The sequence below is a fragment of the Neophocaena asiaeorientalis genome, unplaced genomic scaffold, assembly GCF_003031525.2.
Source record: "Neophocaena asiaeorientalis asiaeorientalis breed wild unplaced genomic scaffold, Neophocaena_asiaeorientalis_V1.1 scaffold91, whole genome shotgun sequence".
In the NCBI taxonomy this organism is placed as follows: domain Eukaryota; kingdom Metazoa; phylum Chordata; class Mammalia; order Artiodactyla; family Phocoenidae; genus Neophocaena; species Neophocaena asiaeorientalis.
Window position 1 is genome coordinate 1,859,708 of NW_020173198.1, and position 18,964 is coordinate 1,878,671.

At 57.7% G+C, this 18,964-nt stretch overlaps 2 protein-coding genes across 2 annotated transcripts; both read right to left on the reverse strand.

The window, feature by feature from the left end:
- Positions 1 to 24: 24 nt before the first annotated feature.
- DOC2A (double C2 domain alpha) lies at positions 25 to 3,620 on the reverse strand. Its single transcript, XM_024744584.1, has 10 exons — positions 3,356 to 3,620; positions 2,917 to 2,996; positions 2,624 to 2,698; positions 2,384 to 2,493; positions 1,038 to 1,164; positions 897 to 956; positions 659 to 822; positions 445 to 526; positions 259 to 355; positions 25 to 170 (listed from the first exon to the last, which is right to left on the reverse strand). Exons 1-10 carry the CDS (start codon positions 3,618 to 3,620, stop codon positions 25 to 27), a joined length of 1,206 nt encoding a protein of 401 aa, XP_024600352.1.
- Positions 3,621 to 12,899: 9,279 nt separating this feature from the next.
- Positions 12,900 to 18,937, reverse strand: TLCD3B (TLC domain containing 3B). The gene is made up of 5 exons (XM_024744549.1): positions 18,485 to 18,937; positions 17,550 to 17,633; positions 14,685 to 14,919; positions 14,159 to 14,254; positions 12,900 to 13,996 (listed from the first exon to the last, which is right to left on the reverse strand). The coding sequence occupies exons 1-5, from the start codon at positions 18,607 to 18,609 to the stop codon at positions 13,709 to 13,711; spliced, it is 828 nt and encodes a 275-aa protein (XP_024600317.1). The 5' UTR covers positions 18,610 to 18,937; the 3' UTR covers positions 12,900 to 13,708.
- Between the last annotated feature and the right edge of the window lie 27 nt (positions 18,938 to 18,964).

The window sequence follows — 18,964 nt, forward strand, 5'->3', positions numbered from 1 at the left end:
TGTGCTGGGCGGCCGCTGTCCTGCTCAGGCTGAAGGCAGGGCTCCGGCTGCCGGGGGCAACTGGCTGGTCAAGGTGTGCCAGCGCTCCAGAGCTGCGTCCGGCTGCTGCAGACAGTCACTCCAGTGCTTCCGGGCCTCTCTCCGGGCTCCTGGCCCCAGGGCCACGCCACCTGGGAGCAGTAGAGGCAGGCAAGATCAGGGCCGGGCTCACTGCCAGGCTGCCCTCCATCAGCACCACCCAGCAGGCTCCTCCCTCACCGATGAAGTCGTTGGATTTGCCAATGTCATAGTCCCAGACTGTGACTTCCAGAGTCTTGCTGGCCAGAGTGGAGAGCTCCATCTCGTAGAAGAACTCCTGGGACAGGGCAAGCGACACCTTCCATGAGGCGCTGCCCCCACTCCCAGCCCCAGCCCCACTCGATTTCTGGCCTCTGCCCCATTTACCTCATTAAATTCCGGGTTTAGAGTCTTCTTCTTCACACATGTTTTGTGCTTGGATTTCTTATCCACGTCTGGCCTCAGGTACCTGCCGAGGGGGAGGAGGGACGGGGGTGGGGCAGCAGGTCAGTCAGGGACAGGCCAGGCCCAGAAGAGGACAGGGCTGGTGGCAAGTCCCTGGGGAGGGGAGGGTGGGCCTCGGGGCAGGGCGAGGGCTCACGTCTTGACGTAGGGGTCAGAGTAGCCGTTGACGTCCATGGCAGCCAGGTGGGCGCAGCGCACGATGCCCACCAGCAGCCCACGGCGCCGAGAGCTATAGCTGAGGTTCAGCAGGATGCGCCCACGCTCCTCCAGCAGCCCGGGCCCCTGCTCCACCTGCTCCAGCTGCCAGCAGACGCGGGCGTCAGCCGGCACCCTCACCACCTCCCGCCCAGATGCGGTCCCCGTGGGTGGCTCACCTCCTTCAGGTAACAGGAGATGCCCCTCAGCGCCACAGACATGGAAGAGGGTGAAGCCAGCTGAGGGGGCAAAGAGAAAGTTCTGGAAACCTGATCTCCCCAGGGCCCCCTTCCCGTGGTACCCCGCAGCCTGGCACAGACCGGGACCTGGCGCTCAAGGCAGATGTTAAAATGCTTCTTCTGTGAAGGCTTGAGGCGGCGGAGGGGTACACGGATCTCCCCGATGAACTCGTTGTGGCTCAGCTTGTCTTCATCACAGACGGAGATCCTGGTAGGGAACTGCAGGGTCAAGGCCCCCTGGGGTACTTGAGCCCCACTCCAGTTTGGGAGAAAGGTCCTCCGACTGAACTCTGAACACTCGAGGCTGGTCCCAGCTCTGCCCTAAATACTCTACACCTCACTTGTAAAATGGGCTGTCTCAGGGCTGTGTGGGGAGCACCAGGCCTGGAGCTGGGGGAGGATGTTTTGATTTGCCCTGTTCCTCTGCGCCTCCCTTTCCAGCTGCCCAGGCTGTCCCCGGCCCATCAGGACCTGCTCGGCTCCTTGAGGAAGCCCTCACAAATCTTGGGAATGCGACCACACACACACACACACACACACACACACACACACACACACACACAAACACACAGCCTCCATTCAGGGCCTGGGGACAGGATCCAACTGAACACGCACAGGGTGTGCACTGGTGGATGTGGGTCACGGGTCCAGGATGTAAGAGCTAGAAGGGCCTGAAGGAGCCTTGACAGTTGGACCAGGAGCGCATACCTCCCCCTAGAGCCCCTGTCCTTTCCTGTGTGGAGCAGGGAGCCAGCCTGGGAGAGGCTCATGAACCCAGCAAGTAAGAGATTATTGCTTTCACTTCCATCCGTCTCGGTCTGCAGCCCCTTTCCCTGCCTTCTGCTGTGACACTCTCGAGCAGCTGTGTCATGCAGAGGTGTTCAATTCCCAGCTCCGCCACCTAGCAACCACATGACCTTGAGCGAGTCACTTAACCTCCCTAAGCCTCATTCCCATTTCTGTCGCTTGAGACTTCACTCCTTAGAGATGTTAGGGAGACAAGGGCAGCAGAATGGGCAGAGCTCTGCTGCATAGGTCTGACTTAAGTCAGGGGCTCTGAGAAGGGGTCTCAGTGAGCAGGGAAAGACTGCAGGAGGAGGCAGAGCCTCAAATGATGAGTGGGATTTAGGCCGGCAGAGAGAGGAAGCAGGAAGAGACACGACAGGCAAAGGTCAGGAGATAGGAACCCGACCAGTCGCAAGAGGGCGGTCCTCTGTTGGAGGAGCAGTAGGAGCTATTTGGAGGGCAGGAACCCAGGGGAACATTCTGGCCTGCTCCCGAAGGGGACAGGGAGCCACTGATGGTTCTAGAGCATCCGAGGGCTTAATGGGAGGTGGGTCGACCAACCAAAGAAGGTTCCAATGACAGTTGTCCCCAAGGAGGTGCTGAGCTGGACTCATTGGTAACCGGGAGGACAGACCCCTCACCTGAGCACCTTGTGGGTGATGTCGTCATCTGTGATTCCGCGGTACGCCAGGTCCTCGTTCCACACGGGATTCAGCGTGTTCCTCTGAGTCTTAGTTTTTAGCTTATTGGCCTTAGGTGTGGGGACGAAGGGTTCACAGTACGTGTCCCCCAGACCCACAGAGGCTGGAGGCAGACGAAGGCTGGGGGCAGACCCACAAGCTGGGTCAGGCTGGGGGGCGAGGGTAGGGGGAGGCCGTTACCTTGCAGGCTCCAGGCAGCAGGTGCAGCTTGACGTAGGGGTCGGCCAGGCCATTGAAATCCATGGGCTTGAGGCCCTGGAGAGGAGGGGAGGGAAGAGGGCTGTGAGCTCCCAGCCTGCCCACCCTCCCTCCCTCTCTCTGCAATGTGGACCCTTGGGGGCGGGAGAGCCAAGATGGGTGCTGGGAGAGGAGCAGGAGTCAGGCCTGGGGAAGGGAAAGGAGGATGGAAACGCACCCCTCTCAGGGTAGGGGGCAAACAGGGCCAGGGCTCTCAGGGGGCAGGGAGTACCCACCTTGGCCCTGAGGATACTACAGTGCAGAGTGCAGGAAGCCTGGTCGTAGAGAAGGTCAAACTCCAGCGTGCCCAGGGCGGCTGGAGAAGAGGGAAGAGGTAACCTGAGTCCGTGCGTAAAGACAGGTGTGTGTGAGAGACAGGTGGGCAGGCCTGCTACGTGTGCCAGCTGTGAAGGTTTGTGCGTGTCTGTGCCTGTCAGCCTGCTTGTGTGTGCACGTCTGGGTCCCTGGCTGGGCTGCAACTGGTGCTCTGTGGGTGGTTGAGTGTCTCAGCAGAAATATTGAATATTGAGCCTAGCTGAACCTGTCATCTCCACTCTGACTGCAGCTGTGGTGGCGGTGCCCGCCGCCTCCCCACCCCCAGCAGGGCCCCATCCCCTTCCCACAAGCCTGGAGGCCCCCATTAGCACCCTGGGCCCTTCAAGCCCGCAGACTCACTGGTATCATCCGAGTCATAGCTGTCCACCTCAGCTCCATCCTCGGGCGTGGTGGCCCCAAGGAGGGCTGCAGGGGGTGCCAGGGCCAGGGGGCCCAGATGAGCAGGGGCCTCTCCGAAGCCCCCGCCACCCCCTTCAGGTCCTGGTCCCCGGCGGGGGAAGTAGTCAGAGATCTGGCGGATGGGCCGGATGGGCCCCGGGCACACGTTGATGGCCATGTGCTCCTGGATGTTGATGGTCATGCGGTCGCCCCTGCGGCCCCTCATGCAGCACCCCTGGCTGGGGGAGGGAGGTTCGAGAGAGCTTGAGCCCGGGTCTGACTTCTCAAACCTACCCGTCTGCTGGCTGAGGGCCAGGCGGCACCCGCCAGGGTCTGTGGGCCCTCACTGGCCTCCCTTCCTAGGTGCTGAGGGAGAGGGCAGCCTGTGCCCGCTGACGGGCAGGCAGAAGGCCTGGGCCCTCCAGACCCCAAGCTGTGCTCCACGGGGCTGGGCTGCCAGCCCACTCCCCCCAGATAGGTCCTGGCTCCACCTCAGCCTTGCCCACTTTCCTCTAGATTGTCCCTCTGTCCTCTTCCCAGCGCCAGCCCCTCATTCTGGGCTTCTGTCTGCCCTGGGCCCTGCCTACCCCTGAAGCTGCCCCCTAGGCCCCCTCCTCTGTCTTTCTGAGGCTCTGACTATCCTTCTGCACCAGGCGCCTGTCTGGTCTGGGGGTCACCCACCTCTGAGGTTTTCACTTCCCACTGTCCCTTCGTTCAGCCCCAGGATCTGCCCGCCTGCCTGGGCCCCCATCCGCTGCCATCCAAGGTGAGGACCCCTGCCTCAGATGCCTCCTCCTGAAACTGGCTCTCCAGAGGAGCCAGAAATTACAGCCTCCGGGAAGCTAAACACCCCCAGGGGCACACACAGGCTAACACACACTCACCCTCACCCTCTCGCCCCCGGCAGCCCAGCCCCCTGCACCTGTCTCTGCGCCTCCAACAGGTGCCCAAGCACTGGGGGGCCAGCGGGTGCGAGCTGGGCGGTGGCAGCCGGCGATTCCCAGGGCGGCCGGCGAGAAGAGCGCCGAGTCCGGCAGTCTGAGCCGAGAGGGAGGGAGAGCAGGAGAAAGTGCGGGGAGGAGGGGGTGAGCGAGGTGGAGGCGAGGATGCAGCCGGCGCAGGCGGCGCGGGGCGGGGAGGGGCGGACGGAGGCTGGGGAGGGGGCGGGACTCGCCCGCCGGCGCCCGCCCGGGCACACTTAGGAGCGCACACGGGTGCACACACATCCACGGGCAGGCTGACACACGCATCTTGCACGGACACTCCCGCGCACACGCCTGTGCCCACGTGTGCACACCACAGTCATGCACAAACCCAGACACGCGCTGGCACACTCACCCAGGAGAACTTCGCACACACACGCTCGCAGACACACGGGCTCCCTGCGCCGCCAGGAACCCACAGTGAAAACTGCCCGGTGTTCCCCAACTCCTCCCCGCGCCGCCCCCGCGCCGAGCCGGCGGAGCCTCCCTCCGCCCCTCTCTCCTAGCTTCCCTCCCGGGTCTCCAGGGCAGACCACCGGCCTAGTTGCCATGGCGACGCCGGCTCCTCCTCCCTCCCCGCCCCCTACCTCGCGCGTCCTTATGCCCCTCCTCCGCAGAGAGCGTTTGGAGGAGGGGGGGGAGGGTGTCTGGCCCTCCCCTACCAAATATCCGTAGGGGCGGGGCCTGTGGGGGCGGGGCTTAGAGATCCGCAGTGACCCAGGAACAGGCTGGGGAAGGGGGTCTGATCCGCCTACGGTCCCTGGTTTGAAATCTCGGGGTCTCGGACCCTGGCTGGGAAACCTGAGAGTCTGAGGCCTGAGGCTGTGGCTTCCCCCCACGCCTCCTTCCGTTAGTTGTTCAGGATTCCCTCCCGTGACCCAACCCAGCCCCCGAGGGTCCAAGTCCCCTTCTCAGGGATGGCATCTCCTTTGGGAATCCGCCTTCCCTCACCCTCCCATCTCCAGTTGTCCCTCAGGTGGAGCGGAGCGTGGGGTTTCGCTCTGAATGCCTCAGAGCCCCGCAGGCCTTCCTCCGCTCTCTGCGGTCTCTCACCTGAGCCCTGCCACCTGCCTGTCAGTCTAACTCCAGCCTTTGATCTTGGCTCTCCTTTGTCCAAAACTTGCCAGCCCCCAATGACAAAGTCCTCACAGTGACCTGATTCAAGGCCCTTCAGCCCAAGAACCTGACTTCTCTAATCTCATCCCCCGTGCTCATCTTGCTGGCTCTCAGGACCATTACTTGCGGTTCCCAGAACACACCTGGATCTCTCAGACCTGTGGACCTTTGCTCATACAAGTTCCTCAGCCTGGAAGATCTTTCCTTTCTTCAGGGGTCATCCTGGAACCCCTCTTCCTAAGAGACTTACTGGAACATCTCCCCACCCCCAGCCCAGCCCCCAGCTTCCAGTGCTGTCTCTGGTTTGTCATGTCTGTTTCCATTTCTGTCTCCCCCACTACTGGGGAGCAGAGGCTGCCGCATGCTAGGCCTGGCACTAGTTTGGCATCACTAAATATTGTGATTTTAGGTTGCATAGCAATGTGAATATACTTAACATTGCTGAACTTTGTGCCTGAAAACAGCTAAGATATAACTATTCATTCATATGTGTATTTTTACCCCAATTTTTTTAAAGTAATAGAAATGTAAAACCAAACTACGCTGAGATACCACTTGTCACCCATCAAATGGCGAAATTCAAAGCAAATGTTAACACACAGCGTTGGTGAGGCTGTGAGTAAATGGGCACCACCTCTGTAGCTGAAACGGAGCAGGACCCTAGGTCTTTGCCCCTCCGTGTCCTCAGCCTGCCTTTTGTCTGTGGGAAAACTTTAGCCAAACAATAAGTTTAGGGCTTCCACTGGTGGCGCAGTGGTTAAGAATCCACCTGCCAATGCAGGGGACACGGGTTCGAGCCCTGGTCCAGGAAGATCCCACGTGCCGCGGAGTAACTAAGCCCGTGCGCCACAACTACTGAGCCCGCGTGCAGCAACTACTAAAGCCCTCGTGCCTAGAGCCCGTGCTCCTCAATGAGAAGCCCGTGCTCCGTAACGAAGAGTAGCCCCCGCTCACCACAACTAGAGAAAAGCCCGCGGCGCAGCAACAAAGACCCAATACAGCCAAAAATACATTAAAAATTAAATAAATAAATACATTCTAAAGAAAAGAATACGTTTGATCAGAGAAGTGAGAAAATGCAGAAACAAAGGAAAACAGTCCAGCAAGACTAAATAATAATAGTTTAGTCATTAAGCATAGTTAAGGACCCTTAGTTCCTTCTCAAGGGCTATAGATAATATTCTGAGCCATCTCCCGTGAGCTGTCTTGTAGATACTGAAACCCGCACCAGGTGGAAGGAGTTAACTACATGATGACCGGACTGTAGCCATGACATAAGCTCCCACAATTCCAAGAACTGGCCACCAAGAAATGGGAACAAATCAACCCTGGAACCAAGGACTAACTGTACTTAGAACAATCAAGATGACGCTGGTCAGACCACCAGTGACCAATTTCAACATGACGGTCAGAGCTGACTGTGCTGTTCCTGCGTGTAGCCCCCTCCCTCCGTCTATAAAAGCTCTTGCCCACTGATTGTCAGTAGGGGGGAGTTGCCGTTTGGACAGGAGTCCACCCTCCCCACTGGTTGCCAGCACCCAAAATAAAGCAAACGTTCCTTTGCACCAACCTTGCTCCTTTATTGGCTTTTGCGCAGCAAGCAGCCAGACCCCACTTTCAGTTACATAGCCACTGTCAGACTCTTTGATCCAAAAAATCCACTTCTAGGATTTGGCCCATGAGCAAAATAATAGAAGTTCAAGGCCATTAACGGCAGCATGTCTTCAATGGCAAAAGACTGGAAACAACCTAAATGTCCACGACTGGTTCAATCAGTTATGAGAATTTCACACAGTGAAATAACATGCAGCCATGACAAGAAAGAGGCCCTTTATGTACTTGTACAGAAAAAACTAAGGTAAGGAGGTGCATGAATGGAATGCTGCCATTTGAGTAAAAAAAAAAAAAAAAAAGAGCACTTATATATGTTTGTTTATTTGTGCATAAATTATTCCTGGAAGGCTGCACAAGAAAGTGGTAACTATGGTGACCTCTGAGGAGGCTGCTGTGAGGCAGGGGAGGGCAGGAAGAGGATTTATTTTGTACCATGTGCATATGTTACCTACTCAAAAGAATACACTAAAATAATATCTTTTTTTAGATAAAGGCAACCATTAGGTTTCCTCTGAGGTTCTCCAGGATAAGAAAGGAGGAGGCAGGACTAAGGGAGACGCCGTCCAGGAGCGGGTGGGTTTGGGGAGAGGCAGACCTGGGCCTGCAGTAAAAGGAGGGGCGAGCTGGGCAAGAAGCCCAGCCCTGCTTCCTGCACTGCTTTCTTCTCCTGGGGTTTAGCTCAGGCCCAGCAGCTCACCTCCAGAAAGCCTTGTTGCAGGAAGACAAGGATGAGGCTGGAGTTCCAGCCAGTCGCGGGGGAAAATACAGACAGTTCTGAGCCCTGGTTTGTCCAGAGGTAGAAAGGCTTTTCATCCATCCATTAAGCCAATAAGTATTTATTGAATACTTATTCTATACTGTGGTGCTACGGCTATGACCAAGGTCAATGATCTCTGGCTTCACAGGCTTGTAGGGGAGACAGACAAATACACAGACAACTCCAGTGCAGTCAGACTGATGTGGTGACAGGGGATGGTCAGAAAACTCAGGTTCACTTCCCAGGGGAAGTGTCGTCTCAGCTGTGACCTGGAAGATGAGGAGGAATTACTGGGTCAAGTTGGGGCAAGAGTGTCCTAGGCAGAGGTGTGTGCAAAGGCTGGGGTGTGCTGAGGAAGGGAAGCTTGGGAAAACCCAAGGTGGGTAGGTAGACGAGAGTGTCGCAGATCAGGGTAAGAAGTTCGAAATAACACAGGAGGCAAGGGAAGCCACTGGAGGGTTTTAAGGAGCGGATCCACGTGTTCTGGTTTGTTCTCGCTGGGGGAAGAGGGAATAGAGATCAAGCAGTCCATACGTCGTTGCAATAAGCCAGATGAGACATAGGGCTGGCTTGAATGAAGGGGGGCAGGGCGGCACTGGAGGGAAGGGAAGTGGATGGATTTGAGATTTAGGTCGGAGATGAGCCAACAGGTCTTTTTTTTTGACCGCACGTGCCATGTGGGATCTTAGTTCCCTGGCTAGGGATCGAACCCGCGCCCCCTGCAATGGAGGCATGGAGTGTTAACCACTGGACCTCCAGGGAGGTCCTAGCCAACAGGTCTTGATTATGGGTTTGTCAGGAGAGAAATAGGGAGGGGTTTGAGACGATTTCTAGGTTTTTGTGTTGAGCAGAGCATCTAGAGGAATAGTGAGCCCATTTGCTGCGATGGAAAAAAGGCGCAGGTTTGAGATAGGAGAATCAAGAGCTCCATTTGGGATCTATTGAGTTTGAGATGTTTTTGGACATACAGAGCCATGAAGCAGGAAGTTGGGTAGGGGAGTCTGGAGGAGAGGAGAGGGCTGGGCTGGAAATATACATTTGTGAGTCACCAGCATATAGATGGTATTTAAAGCCATGCGACTGGATGAGATCACCTAGGGAGAGAGGGTATAGATAGAAAAGAGAAGGTCCAAGCCTGAGCAGCTCAGAGGAGGAGGAGTCGAGAAAACTGATGACTGTGGCCCCCATGCCTGGAGGCAGGATGCTGACAGACAGAACCAACCATTAGATGACAGAAGTAAAAAGACAGAAGTGATCGTTAGATGTGGCAAGTTATGGGGTCATTGGCAGACCTGGCCAAAGTGGCTTCAGTGCAGTGGGAGGGACAAAGCCAGGTCTGAAGGGTTTGAACAATACACTAAAGGTGAGGGAGCGATGACAGCAAGTGTAGACAGCCCCTTAGGGATTGTCTGTCTATACTCTGAACGATGTGTATCCCTGAGTTCTCTCCCCTGTGGTCCCCGCAGGCAGAGACCATGCCCTGGTGATTTCTATCTAAGCCATAGATGGAGCCCAGCACATAACAGGAGCTCAATACATTTATCTAATGGTTGGATGAATAAATGAATGGATAATTCACTGCTTGTGTCCAAAGGGCCTTTTCTTTTCCTTTTTTTTTTTTTGGAAAAGGGGAATTTATTTATTAAAGAAAGTCATCTGCGAGTTCTACTTAAGTTAGTACCCTTGACATTAACACTTTGGATTGAAACAGGCCATCTTTCAAATAACAAGTGGACTCTACAAGCAGCGCCTACAGGTCAATTCAAGTAGCGTTTCAAGAGCCCAGAGGGACACTGGAGGGAGGTGACCCCTTCCCGGGGTGACGACCTTGTCTGTAAACACTGTCAGGGGCTAGAGGCACGGCCGAGCGCGCTGCCGCCACAGAGGTTTTTCAGCAGGAAGATCCAAGCGCGGGTGTGGCCTGGGCGCCCAACACCCAGGGTGGGGCCCCCTCCGGCCCGCCCTTCTCCGCTCCCCAGCCCAGGGCACCCCGGGGTCTGCCCGCTCTTCCCAGCCCTCGGCTGGGAAGTAAGAGGCCGCCCTCCTGGACCCCGCGGCCTACGTGTGGTTCAGGGTCTGGAAAATGCGGGAGATCTGCAGCATGACTGGGCCCGTCTCGGCATCGTTCATCCACTGGATGCTGTTCAGCGGGTTCTCGAGCATGTCTTCAAATGCTAGTAAGATTTTAGGGTTGGTCAGGCCCAGCTGCACCACGGGGTTATCCAGGATGGCCTGAAGCAGAGGGCTGTCGCAAAGGGCCTTTTCTGGTAGAGAGGACAGCAGTGTTCTTTTGAGGCGATGGAGGAAACTACCAAATCTACTCCAAAGGCTAAAGGCTCTGGACCCCTTCTCCCAGGACCCCGTCTCCCATCTAAGCCCCCAAGGGCAGCTGCATGCAGACTTGGGGAGGGGGCCCTGGGCCAGAGCCAGGAACCAGGTGGAGTCCCTGCTGCCCTTCACATGCCTGCGTCATTGGGTAAATCACTTCCTCTTTCTTAGAAGAGATAAGTGTAGGGAAAAGAGACCCACAAGAGCCAGTTCTGCAGGAGGCCCCAAAGATGTCAGTCTGTCTCCTCTTTTCCCCCCTTTTTTTCTTTTTGCGCCTTTTCCTTGTTTAGGAAGTAGAAGCTGACCCTGACAAGTACCTCCCAGGGTTGCTGTGAGGAGAATGGTTGGATAGTCCCTGAGGATCGGAAAGATGAGGGGTACGAATCCAGTGGAGGAAGGAGCCTCCTTCCATAGGACAGAGGACCTCATACACGCCACAGACACATGCCTGGTGTGGGGCATGTCATGGAACTGGGACTGTCAGAGGCTGCTGAATAGGCAACTGTGTAATAAAACCAAGGAGACCCTGAAGTGTCCTTGGGCTTGGGTGGGGCGGGACACATGTGTGACAGAGAGGCCCACCTTCCAATCAGAAGGGAGCTAATTCTTAGCCACTGGTTGGGGGGGCAAGAGGAGTGAAAGTGGCTGTTGGGAAGTGACAAATAAGGGAAAAGCAGAAACTAGAAAGGGTAAATGGGATGGCCCTTGGGGGAGCCCACCCAGAGAGGGGTAGCCTGTGAAGGCTCTGTGCATGGCCAAGAGACCTGCCCCGAGATGGGCCGGGGGACTTCCTCTGACAACCCCCATGCCTGCAATACCTTTCCCTGCAGCACCTGATACAACCTGATGGGATGAGGCGGGAGGGCCTGGAGCCTGGGAGCTGTGCCTTCCTTGGGCAAGAACAGGGAAACAAGCAGGCAGGCGTGGACACTGCTGCCACCTAGTGGAAATGTCTGTTATTTGTCTAGGTTGCTAATCCCAGGGCTGTCCTCAGCTGAGCAGTACGAGACAGAGTTTGGGCATGGGGGAGACCCCTGTGCCCCTGCATTTGAGGACACGAGGCAGGGGGTAGGCTCAGGGGAGGAGGATACATGCCATTGGGAAGTGTGTGTTGCCCACATCACTTTGCCCATCTATGCCTTGTCTCCCTCTTCTATAAGATGAGGGCAGCAGTACCCACCTGGTAGGATTTTATGATGGTTCAATGAGTTAGTCCATTTAAAGTACTTGGCATAGTAGCAAGTGCTCAATAAATGCTATCTGTGGTCAATCCAAGGGTTAAGTGGAGATGTTTAGGCCTGTCCCCCCTCCCCCCACAAATCCACTATGCCTGCTATACGAATGCAGCTTTCCTTAGTCCCGGCTTTCAGCAAGATTGCCCAACCAAGTCCCCCTATGTGTAAATCCTGGGGCTTCCACTGTTACTGTTCTATCATCAGCAACAGCCCAAAGGCTCTGTGGGTCCCAATCCCTTCCCTTTGGATTCGGAGGCTTGGGGGGAAGGATTCCAGATCCTGGCACTTTCTCTCTCCCCTCACCCTAGAGTGTGTGATCAGAATGGCTCTGGGCGGTGACATCACAGAGCCCTCACCCCATCACTGGAGTGGAAGGGTGATGAGGCCGTGGCAGTGGGCGCAGGTGTGGATGTGGCTGGCTGGGCTGGGGACCGTAGAATCAGGTGGGAAGCTGTCCTGGGAACAGTGGGAAGGAGGAAGGCTGGGGTGTGGGGTTCCTGCCCCTGAGAGGCTGGGAGGCCAAGCCTGGGCTTTTCTCTTTGCTCTCCATGCTTCTCTCCCATCCTCCCTGCCTGGCGTGGGTCCTCTCATGGAGAGCTCAGCTGACCCTCACGAAGTTTCTGGAACAAAATCAAGGCCCTCCACAGCTGTACTAGGGCTCTGTGGCCTGGCCAGGCCCTGGGTCTGCCTCAGCCTCTTGGGTGGGGGGCACGGGTCTGTTTGGCTCTTTCATAGACTTTGCTCTGGGTCCCCAGCACCCATCCTGGAGAATGCCAAGGCCTTGGCCCGGGGAGCAGAGTCTCCACTCTTCCTAGACAGACCTGACTTCTTTGATTACCCAGACTCGGACCAAGCCAGGCTCCTGGCCCTGGCCCAGTTCATTGGAGAGAGACCTGTCATCTTTGTTAACTCAGGTATGACCCAGCTTGAGAAGGGGCTGCCCTCCTTGACGGGGCCTGGAGGACAGCTGCCCTTGGCCCTTCGGTTGGAGGTGAGTCCAGGGCCCCTGTCTCAACCTCACTGTCTAGCAGGTTCCGACTCCAGGCTCTTCCATCACATCCTGGTGGGCGCTCTGGTGGTGGCCTTCATCTTCCTGCTTTTCCAGTTCTGCACACACATGTAAGGCCTGTCCCCTCCCCAAGCCCCGCCCACCTCAACCTTCCTTGGGAGGGGCTGAAGGACCCAAAGCCCAGGGAGGCGGTGGTGGCGTGACCTCCCACCTCTGATCTCCACACCCCATAGGAGCTGTGAGAAAGGGGCCTAAAAAGCCGGATGAGGGCCCTGGACTCTGCCCTGAGTGCCCATACCCGCTCTCCTCTCCTGCTGATGAATAAAAGTCCTTCTCCCTGACTGCTCAGCGACCCAGCCCGGGGGGTCCTGCCCCATCCTGCGGTCAACCAGTCATCGTGCTTTCTATCCCCAGGCGCCTGCCCCCTTCCCAGCCCCAAAGAACTGGGTGACGAGGGCCTTGGTGGCGTTCACGCATATCCTCTTTATTAGCGGTCTGTAAAGCACCTCCCAGGGTCCCCCGACCCCAGACTGGAGGAAGCCTTGAGAGGTCTGTAGCACCAGGGACATGCCAGGGCCCGAGGGCAAGATGTGCAGCCTAATGGGGAAGGGACCAGGCGGCCCTCCACCTGCCCCCGGGGTTGCTCAGCACTGGGAAGGCTGGGGGGTAGCAACCACCTCCCTCCCCCGACACCCACAAACGAGTTTGCATTTGGACGAATTAATAAAATAAATAAGATTCCTCAGGCTGGCCTCCCCTGGAGAGGAGCAGTGGGGACGGCCAGCCCTGAGCGAGCCCACGGGCATTAGATAGGGTGTCCCCTCCCTCCCAGGTGACAGGGAGTTGAGAGGAGTTTGCAGCAGGGGGGCTGGCATGGCCTTGGCAGCAGGGCCTCCCCGACAATTCTGTGAGTCCTGGTCCCCTCAGGCTCCCCACAGCCTTGAGCCCTAAGCGGTTGGGAAGGGGTGCGTCTTCTTCCTCTTCCTTCGCTTCTCCAGGGCCCAGGGGAGGTGATGGAGACAGGGGCTAGGCAGGAGGGGGTCGACCCTCGGTTCAGGCACTGTAGGGAGAGGTCCCCTCTCCCTGCCTTCCAACTCACCTGGTCCCAGCCCTCAGCCCCTGAGGGGACGTGTCCCCACCCCTTCGGAGTCCATCTGTCAGTTCCCGGGGGCTGTCAGGGCAAGAGGCCAGTGCCTCCTCCCCCCACCCAGCAGCCCCAGAGCCCTGTCCCCACGGCGTAGGGGTGGGGGGGGAGGGCCCCCGGCCCCACCCTCAGTCCTGGGTCTGACAGGGGGAGGGCGGCCGGGAGCCCCGGGGCCGGAAGAGGCGGCAGGCCCCGCGGCAGATGAGGAAGAACCAGTAGAGCTGCGGGGCTAGGAGCAGCGCGGCGCCCAGGTTGACGTGCGCCGGGATGGCGAGCGGCACGGCGAGCAGGGGCAGGCCTGCGTGCCGCCCGTAGGCCCAGTACAGGTAGGGGAAGAGCAGCACCCGGCAGCAGAGGAAGCTGAGCAGCATCAGGGCCCCGTTGACCTTGTGCAGTAGCGTGTGCTGCTGCTTGTACTGCGGGCGGGGCGGGCAGACAGGGGCGGGGTGAGGGGCGGGGCGCGCCCGGCCCCGCCCCCGGGCCACCTAGTCCTTTAAAGCATCTCCAATCGGTCCCTAAAAGTGCCCGCCCTTCCCCGGTCCTCCTGTCACGCTCAGAACCCTCAACGCCCCTCTCACCTGGATAAGGATCTTGCCAAGGCAGACGAAGGGGGTGCTGACCTCTGCCATCAGCAAGCAGCCTAGAAAGAAATCTCCCTTGCCTTGACGCCACACCTGAGAGGAGAGGAAGGAAACAGCCTGCCCTGAGCCTGGGTTCCTGGGCAGCACCTGCCCCCCCACCCCCGTCACTTTTGGGGATGCTTCACTCTGAAAGTCTGAGCACAGGTGAACAGTAGCTAAGCTGGGAGCACTAACTCACCGTATCCCTCCAACCATCCTGCAGGTGAGATGGTATTCCTGATACTACAGATGAGGAAACTGAGTCTCAGAGGCAGTGGTGTGTAACCACAGCTCCAAAGCACCACAGCTGGGTGCGATCCACCCTCTTGCTGTTTGGGGCTGGGCTGGAGCTCATTAACCCCTCCATGGGGCCCTCCATCCTGGGCCTGCCCTGCTGCTGGGACCTGGACCCAGGGCTTCCTAGGCTCCTGCAGTGCTGGCATGAGCAGGACACGGGGCCCTGGCTCTCAGCGGCCCCACTCACCACGGACAGTGGGAAGCACACGAGCACCATGACGGCATGGTGGAGCACCATGAGGAACTCCTTGTGCAGGTAGCCGCGTGCCGCGGCCCAGGTGCTGCCCGGGGCTCTGGTCCCCGCTTCGTCCCCTCCGTGCCCCTTGACCTGGTGCTTGTGCCAGTGACAGAGGAACATGGCGTAGATGTCATAGATGAAGTAGGGCACCGCAAACTGCGTGTAGGCAGAGGAAAGCCAGTGTCTGTCGGGCAGAGAGAAAGGGGGGTCAAGGAGGAAAGGGGATGGGCAGGGCAGTTGCCAGGTGCCGGGGTCCATGCTGGATGCATCGCGGAAGTCAGATCTCAGGTGATATTCGTAACAACCCTGAGATGGAAGTGGACTCTCAAGTTACAAGGGTAGAGGGTGAAAAATTTGCCCAAGGTCACACTATCACACAGCTGGTAAGTAGTAGGGCTGGGATTCAAACACCGACTGACCTGAGGACCCACCCAAGATTCCTATTCATTCATTCATATTCTCCCTCTCCCTCTCTCTCTCTCTCTCTCTCTCCAATATGGTGGGAGAAAAAGGAAGAGAGACCAGAAGACAGCCACAGACCTGAGGGCCGAGATAGAGTGAGAAAACAAGCCAGACCAGATCTGAGAAACAGCTGAGATCAGGACGAATTACAGCAGAAGAGTAATTCTGGGAGTGGTGGGGAGAGAGCATGTTGGCCGACATCAATTGACCGCTTATTACATGCGGGCACCGTTCTAATATTCTAAATCTTTTACATGCACAAACGTATTTACTCCCCACAGAAAGCCTATAAAAAGTAGGTATGGTTGTCACCCCATTTCACAGGTGAGAGAGGCTAGGTAACCTGACCAAGGAATAAACAGGAGAAGTCTGGCTCCACAGCTCTCCCTCTCAGCCCTGCTGTCCCCTAGAAGATTCGAGACAGGGGTCACAGACAGGCCGCACTGGGGAGTTGGTGGTGCTGTCAGCGGTGCTTGCTCTGCTTGAATGTGGCCCCATCTCTTGTTTTTTCAGGTACAGCCAAGCATTATGGAGAAAACGCTGAGCAAAAGGAGTCATGAGCAGAGAAAGTTCCATGCACTTAGTGAGTAAACAAAAATGAAAAGTGCATGAATATGCAACATTGCATTTTTCTTCTCGAGTCAGCACTTGAAGCACCTTCTCTTAAATCTGTAGTCCTGTGACAGGTCCGAGGTGGGGTGGGAGGTCGAAGAGGCAGGCCCAGGGGAACTCGCCCAGCTCGGTGGAGGGATGAAAGCAAAGTCAGCCAGAAGGGACGCAAATATGAGGACAAAATAAGAGCAGCTGCTGAAGGGAGAAGTGGAGTGAGACCTGAGGGCAGGGCAGCTGAGGACCAAGGGTGAGATGGAAACAGAAGGTGAACCCTGGGGAAGGCTGGCCTGGAAGGGGACAGGCAGCCCACTCTAGCAGGGATGATGTCAGGAAAAGAGAAGCAGAGACCCGTGCTGGAGTGTGTGACCAGGAGGGAGAGAGAGAGGAGAGGAAGCAGTGGCCCAGGTTAGAGACGAAGGGTAGGAAGGTGGAAAGGGGTCCCACTGGCCCAAGAGAGGTTAGAGCAGAGAGTGGCCTGGAGAGTCAGCCACAGCAGACACGGTGACACCACTAGCTTGTGGGGCTCCAGGACCTCCAGGCCCTGGGCTCCAGTGTGCAGGGTTAAACCCATTCCCACCCTCTTCAGCAATTAGGTGCTCAGAGGTAGGAACAGCTGTTGCCCCTGGATTAACCCTGATCCTTCCCACCCACCTGAGGATTAAGCGGGGAGGGACAAGAACAGACTGGGTGGGGCGGGGGAGAAAATGTAAGAACTGAAAAGTGACCTCTGTAAGAAGGCGAGAGAAGGGAATGTGTGGGGATCCAGGCTCATCTTGGACCCAGGGGTGGGAATGGGGGGAGAGGACAAGAGGAAGCCAAGTCCCCGGGGTGGGGGTCTGAAGAAAGAGTTTAGCATCCACTCTGTGTGGCCAGAACTGCTCTAGGCGTTAGACACACACAAGTCAATTCCTCCTCGCAGCAGCCCTTCCAGGGAGGGATGGACCTCAGTCCACAGATGAAGGAACTCGAGGGAGACAGGGAATGTCTCTAGGTTGGGGCATCCAGACAATGTCCCTGGAGCTCAGCAGCCACCAGAGGAGGGAACAGGACCCGAAGTTAAGCGTGGGGCGTCATCAGCACCCTCACCGGCAACTCTGCGGTGGCGGCCCGTGGGTCAACCTAGAGCTCCCGTCAGCACCACGGACAGGGCCCCTCTCCTCCCTCCTCCTGCTCTACCTCTCAGGCCTGGGGTTTTGGCAAGCACCAGGCACTGCAGCAGCTCCCAGTGCCAAATTTTGGCCTCTTCACCCTCTACTCTCCACCCCACTGCCTAACCATTGGTGGCCTTGTTTGTGTCATCTGTCCCTCTCATGCATAGAGCTGGGGCTGGACACCTGGATTCTGGGAGGAGGGGAGGGGTGAGCCCGACACGAGTAGAGAAGCACCCCAGTTGGGTGCTGATTGGAAATGGGGTCTGAGGGGTGAAACGGTGGGAGGAGGTACGGGAGGAAACAACCTTCAGGACCTACTATGACCCGAGAGGCCGGGAAGCCTAGGAGCTGCCTTGAGAATCCTTTTTGCTCCCCGCTCCCTCTCCTCCTGGTTCTGACCTTTAAGGACAGGATGTGGGTAAATTTATCCCTGGGTGTTGAGTTGCAGCTACTGCAGTAGACTTGCTCAGGCTCAAGTTAAGGGCTTGGGGACCACTGAAGGAGTCCCCTAGATGATCTGGGGTACTCAGGGGTCACACATACACACAGGCTGCTGGAACGGGGGCTAAGGCGGTCTCATGGCACTTACTGGTCATCTATGATGTGCTTGCAGGAGGTGGAGACGATGTAGCCAGCTGTGGAGGCCATGACGGCTTGGACAGAGGACACTAGCCTAGGGAGGAAGAGGGAGCAGCAGTAGAGGGAGGAGACGCGCCCCTCGGTTTCTCCTCCTTACTGACCGGTTTCTGCACTTCTTGGGTGCTCCCTGCCCATCTTTCCCCAAGGCTGCCTTGCCCGGGACTCAGCCACACCACCTCAGGCTCCTGGACTGGCCCGGCTGCTACTCCTCGGTTCACCCTTTCCTCACTGGACACTGAGTTGCCTTCCTCTCAGGAGGACACCAGGGAGGTCATCGTGAGGTGAGAAGCTGCTGGGCACGAGTGGCTGATGACAAGGTGTCTCTTCCAGGGAAGTGGGGGGGCACAGCACAGGATGGCAGGGGGAAGCCTGTGGGCCTGTTCTGGCACCATCAGCTGCCCAGTCATGGTGCCGGTTATCCCATGGCCCCTCGGTTGCCTCTGATTCCCCCTGGTCACTTTCCCGCTCTCTCATTGCGTGCCACCACGCTCCCTCCCCAACTCTGGCCCGGATTCCAGGGTGTGCAGAGTTCCACTGTTCGCTCCTCTGTCCCTCATTCCCCCAAACACATGCCCCGAATAATACACAGCTCTGTGCCCCTTGCCTTGCTCTCTAATATCCTATAGGGATGTTTTAGTCACAGGCCGGACCTGTTTTGGAGGGTGGGAGGGTGAATGGGAAAGGGAGGGAGAGCAGTCTGAATACTAGTAGACCAGATGGCTGGGCTTGGATGCGGTCTCCTGGGACAGCGAGTAAGGCAGTGAGGAGAGAGGGAAGCTTGGAGGTAGAGCCCACCGACCACTTCAGGAGCCCCCAGTCCCCACCGGGCCAAGGGTCCCTTCCATCCCCAAAGAGCCTGGGCGGCGGGGAAGAGATGCAGTTTACCTGGCTGAGACAATGACCGCGTCGGCCTCCTCCCAGCGCAGCTGGGGCAGCCGCTGGAGCGTGTTCTTGGAGAGCAGGAAGAGTCCGGGGAACACCACCCCTCCAGCCACCATTGGGGTCAGCATGGTGCTCAGGCCTCGGGGAGGGAGCCGAGCGAGCGGCCGAGAAGGGACAGGGAGGCCGAGCTGAAGGGAGTTAGAGGTGGAGAAGGGACGCCAAGCCGGGGAAGGAGAGAGAGAAAGAGAAAGGGGCACAAAGGGGACAGGGCAGGGACGGGATGGGGCTGTCGAGTCAGACCAGAGGACCCGAAAAAGGGAGTTAGATGAGACTGGGGAAATGGGGAGAGACCGGGGACAGGGAGGACCCGAGAAAGGGAGCAGGAGAAAGCCAGCCAGAGGGCTGGGAGAGAGCCGAGGAGGGGAGGACCGGGTGAGAGGACAGAGGGAGGGGGTACAGGACGAGGAGGATGCGGATGGGGGA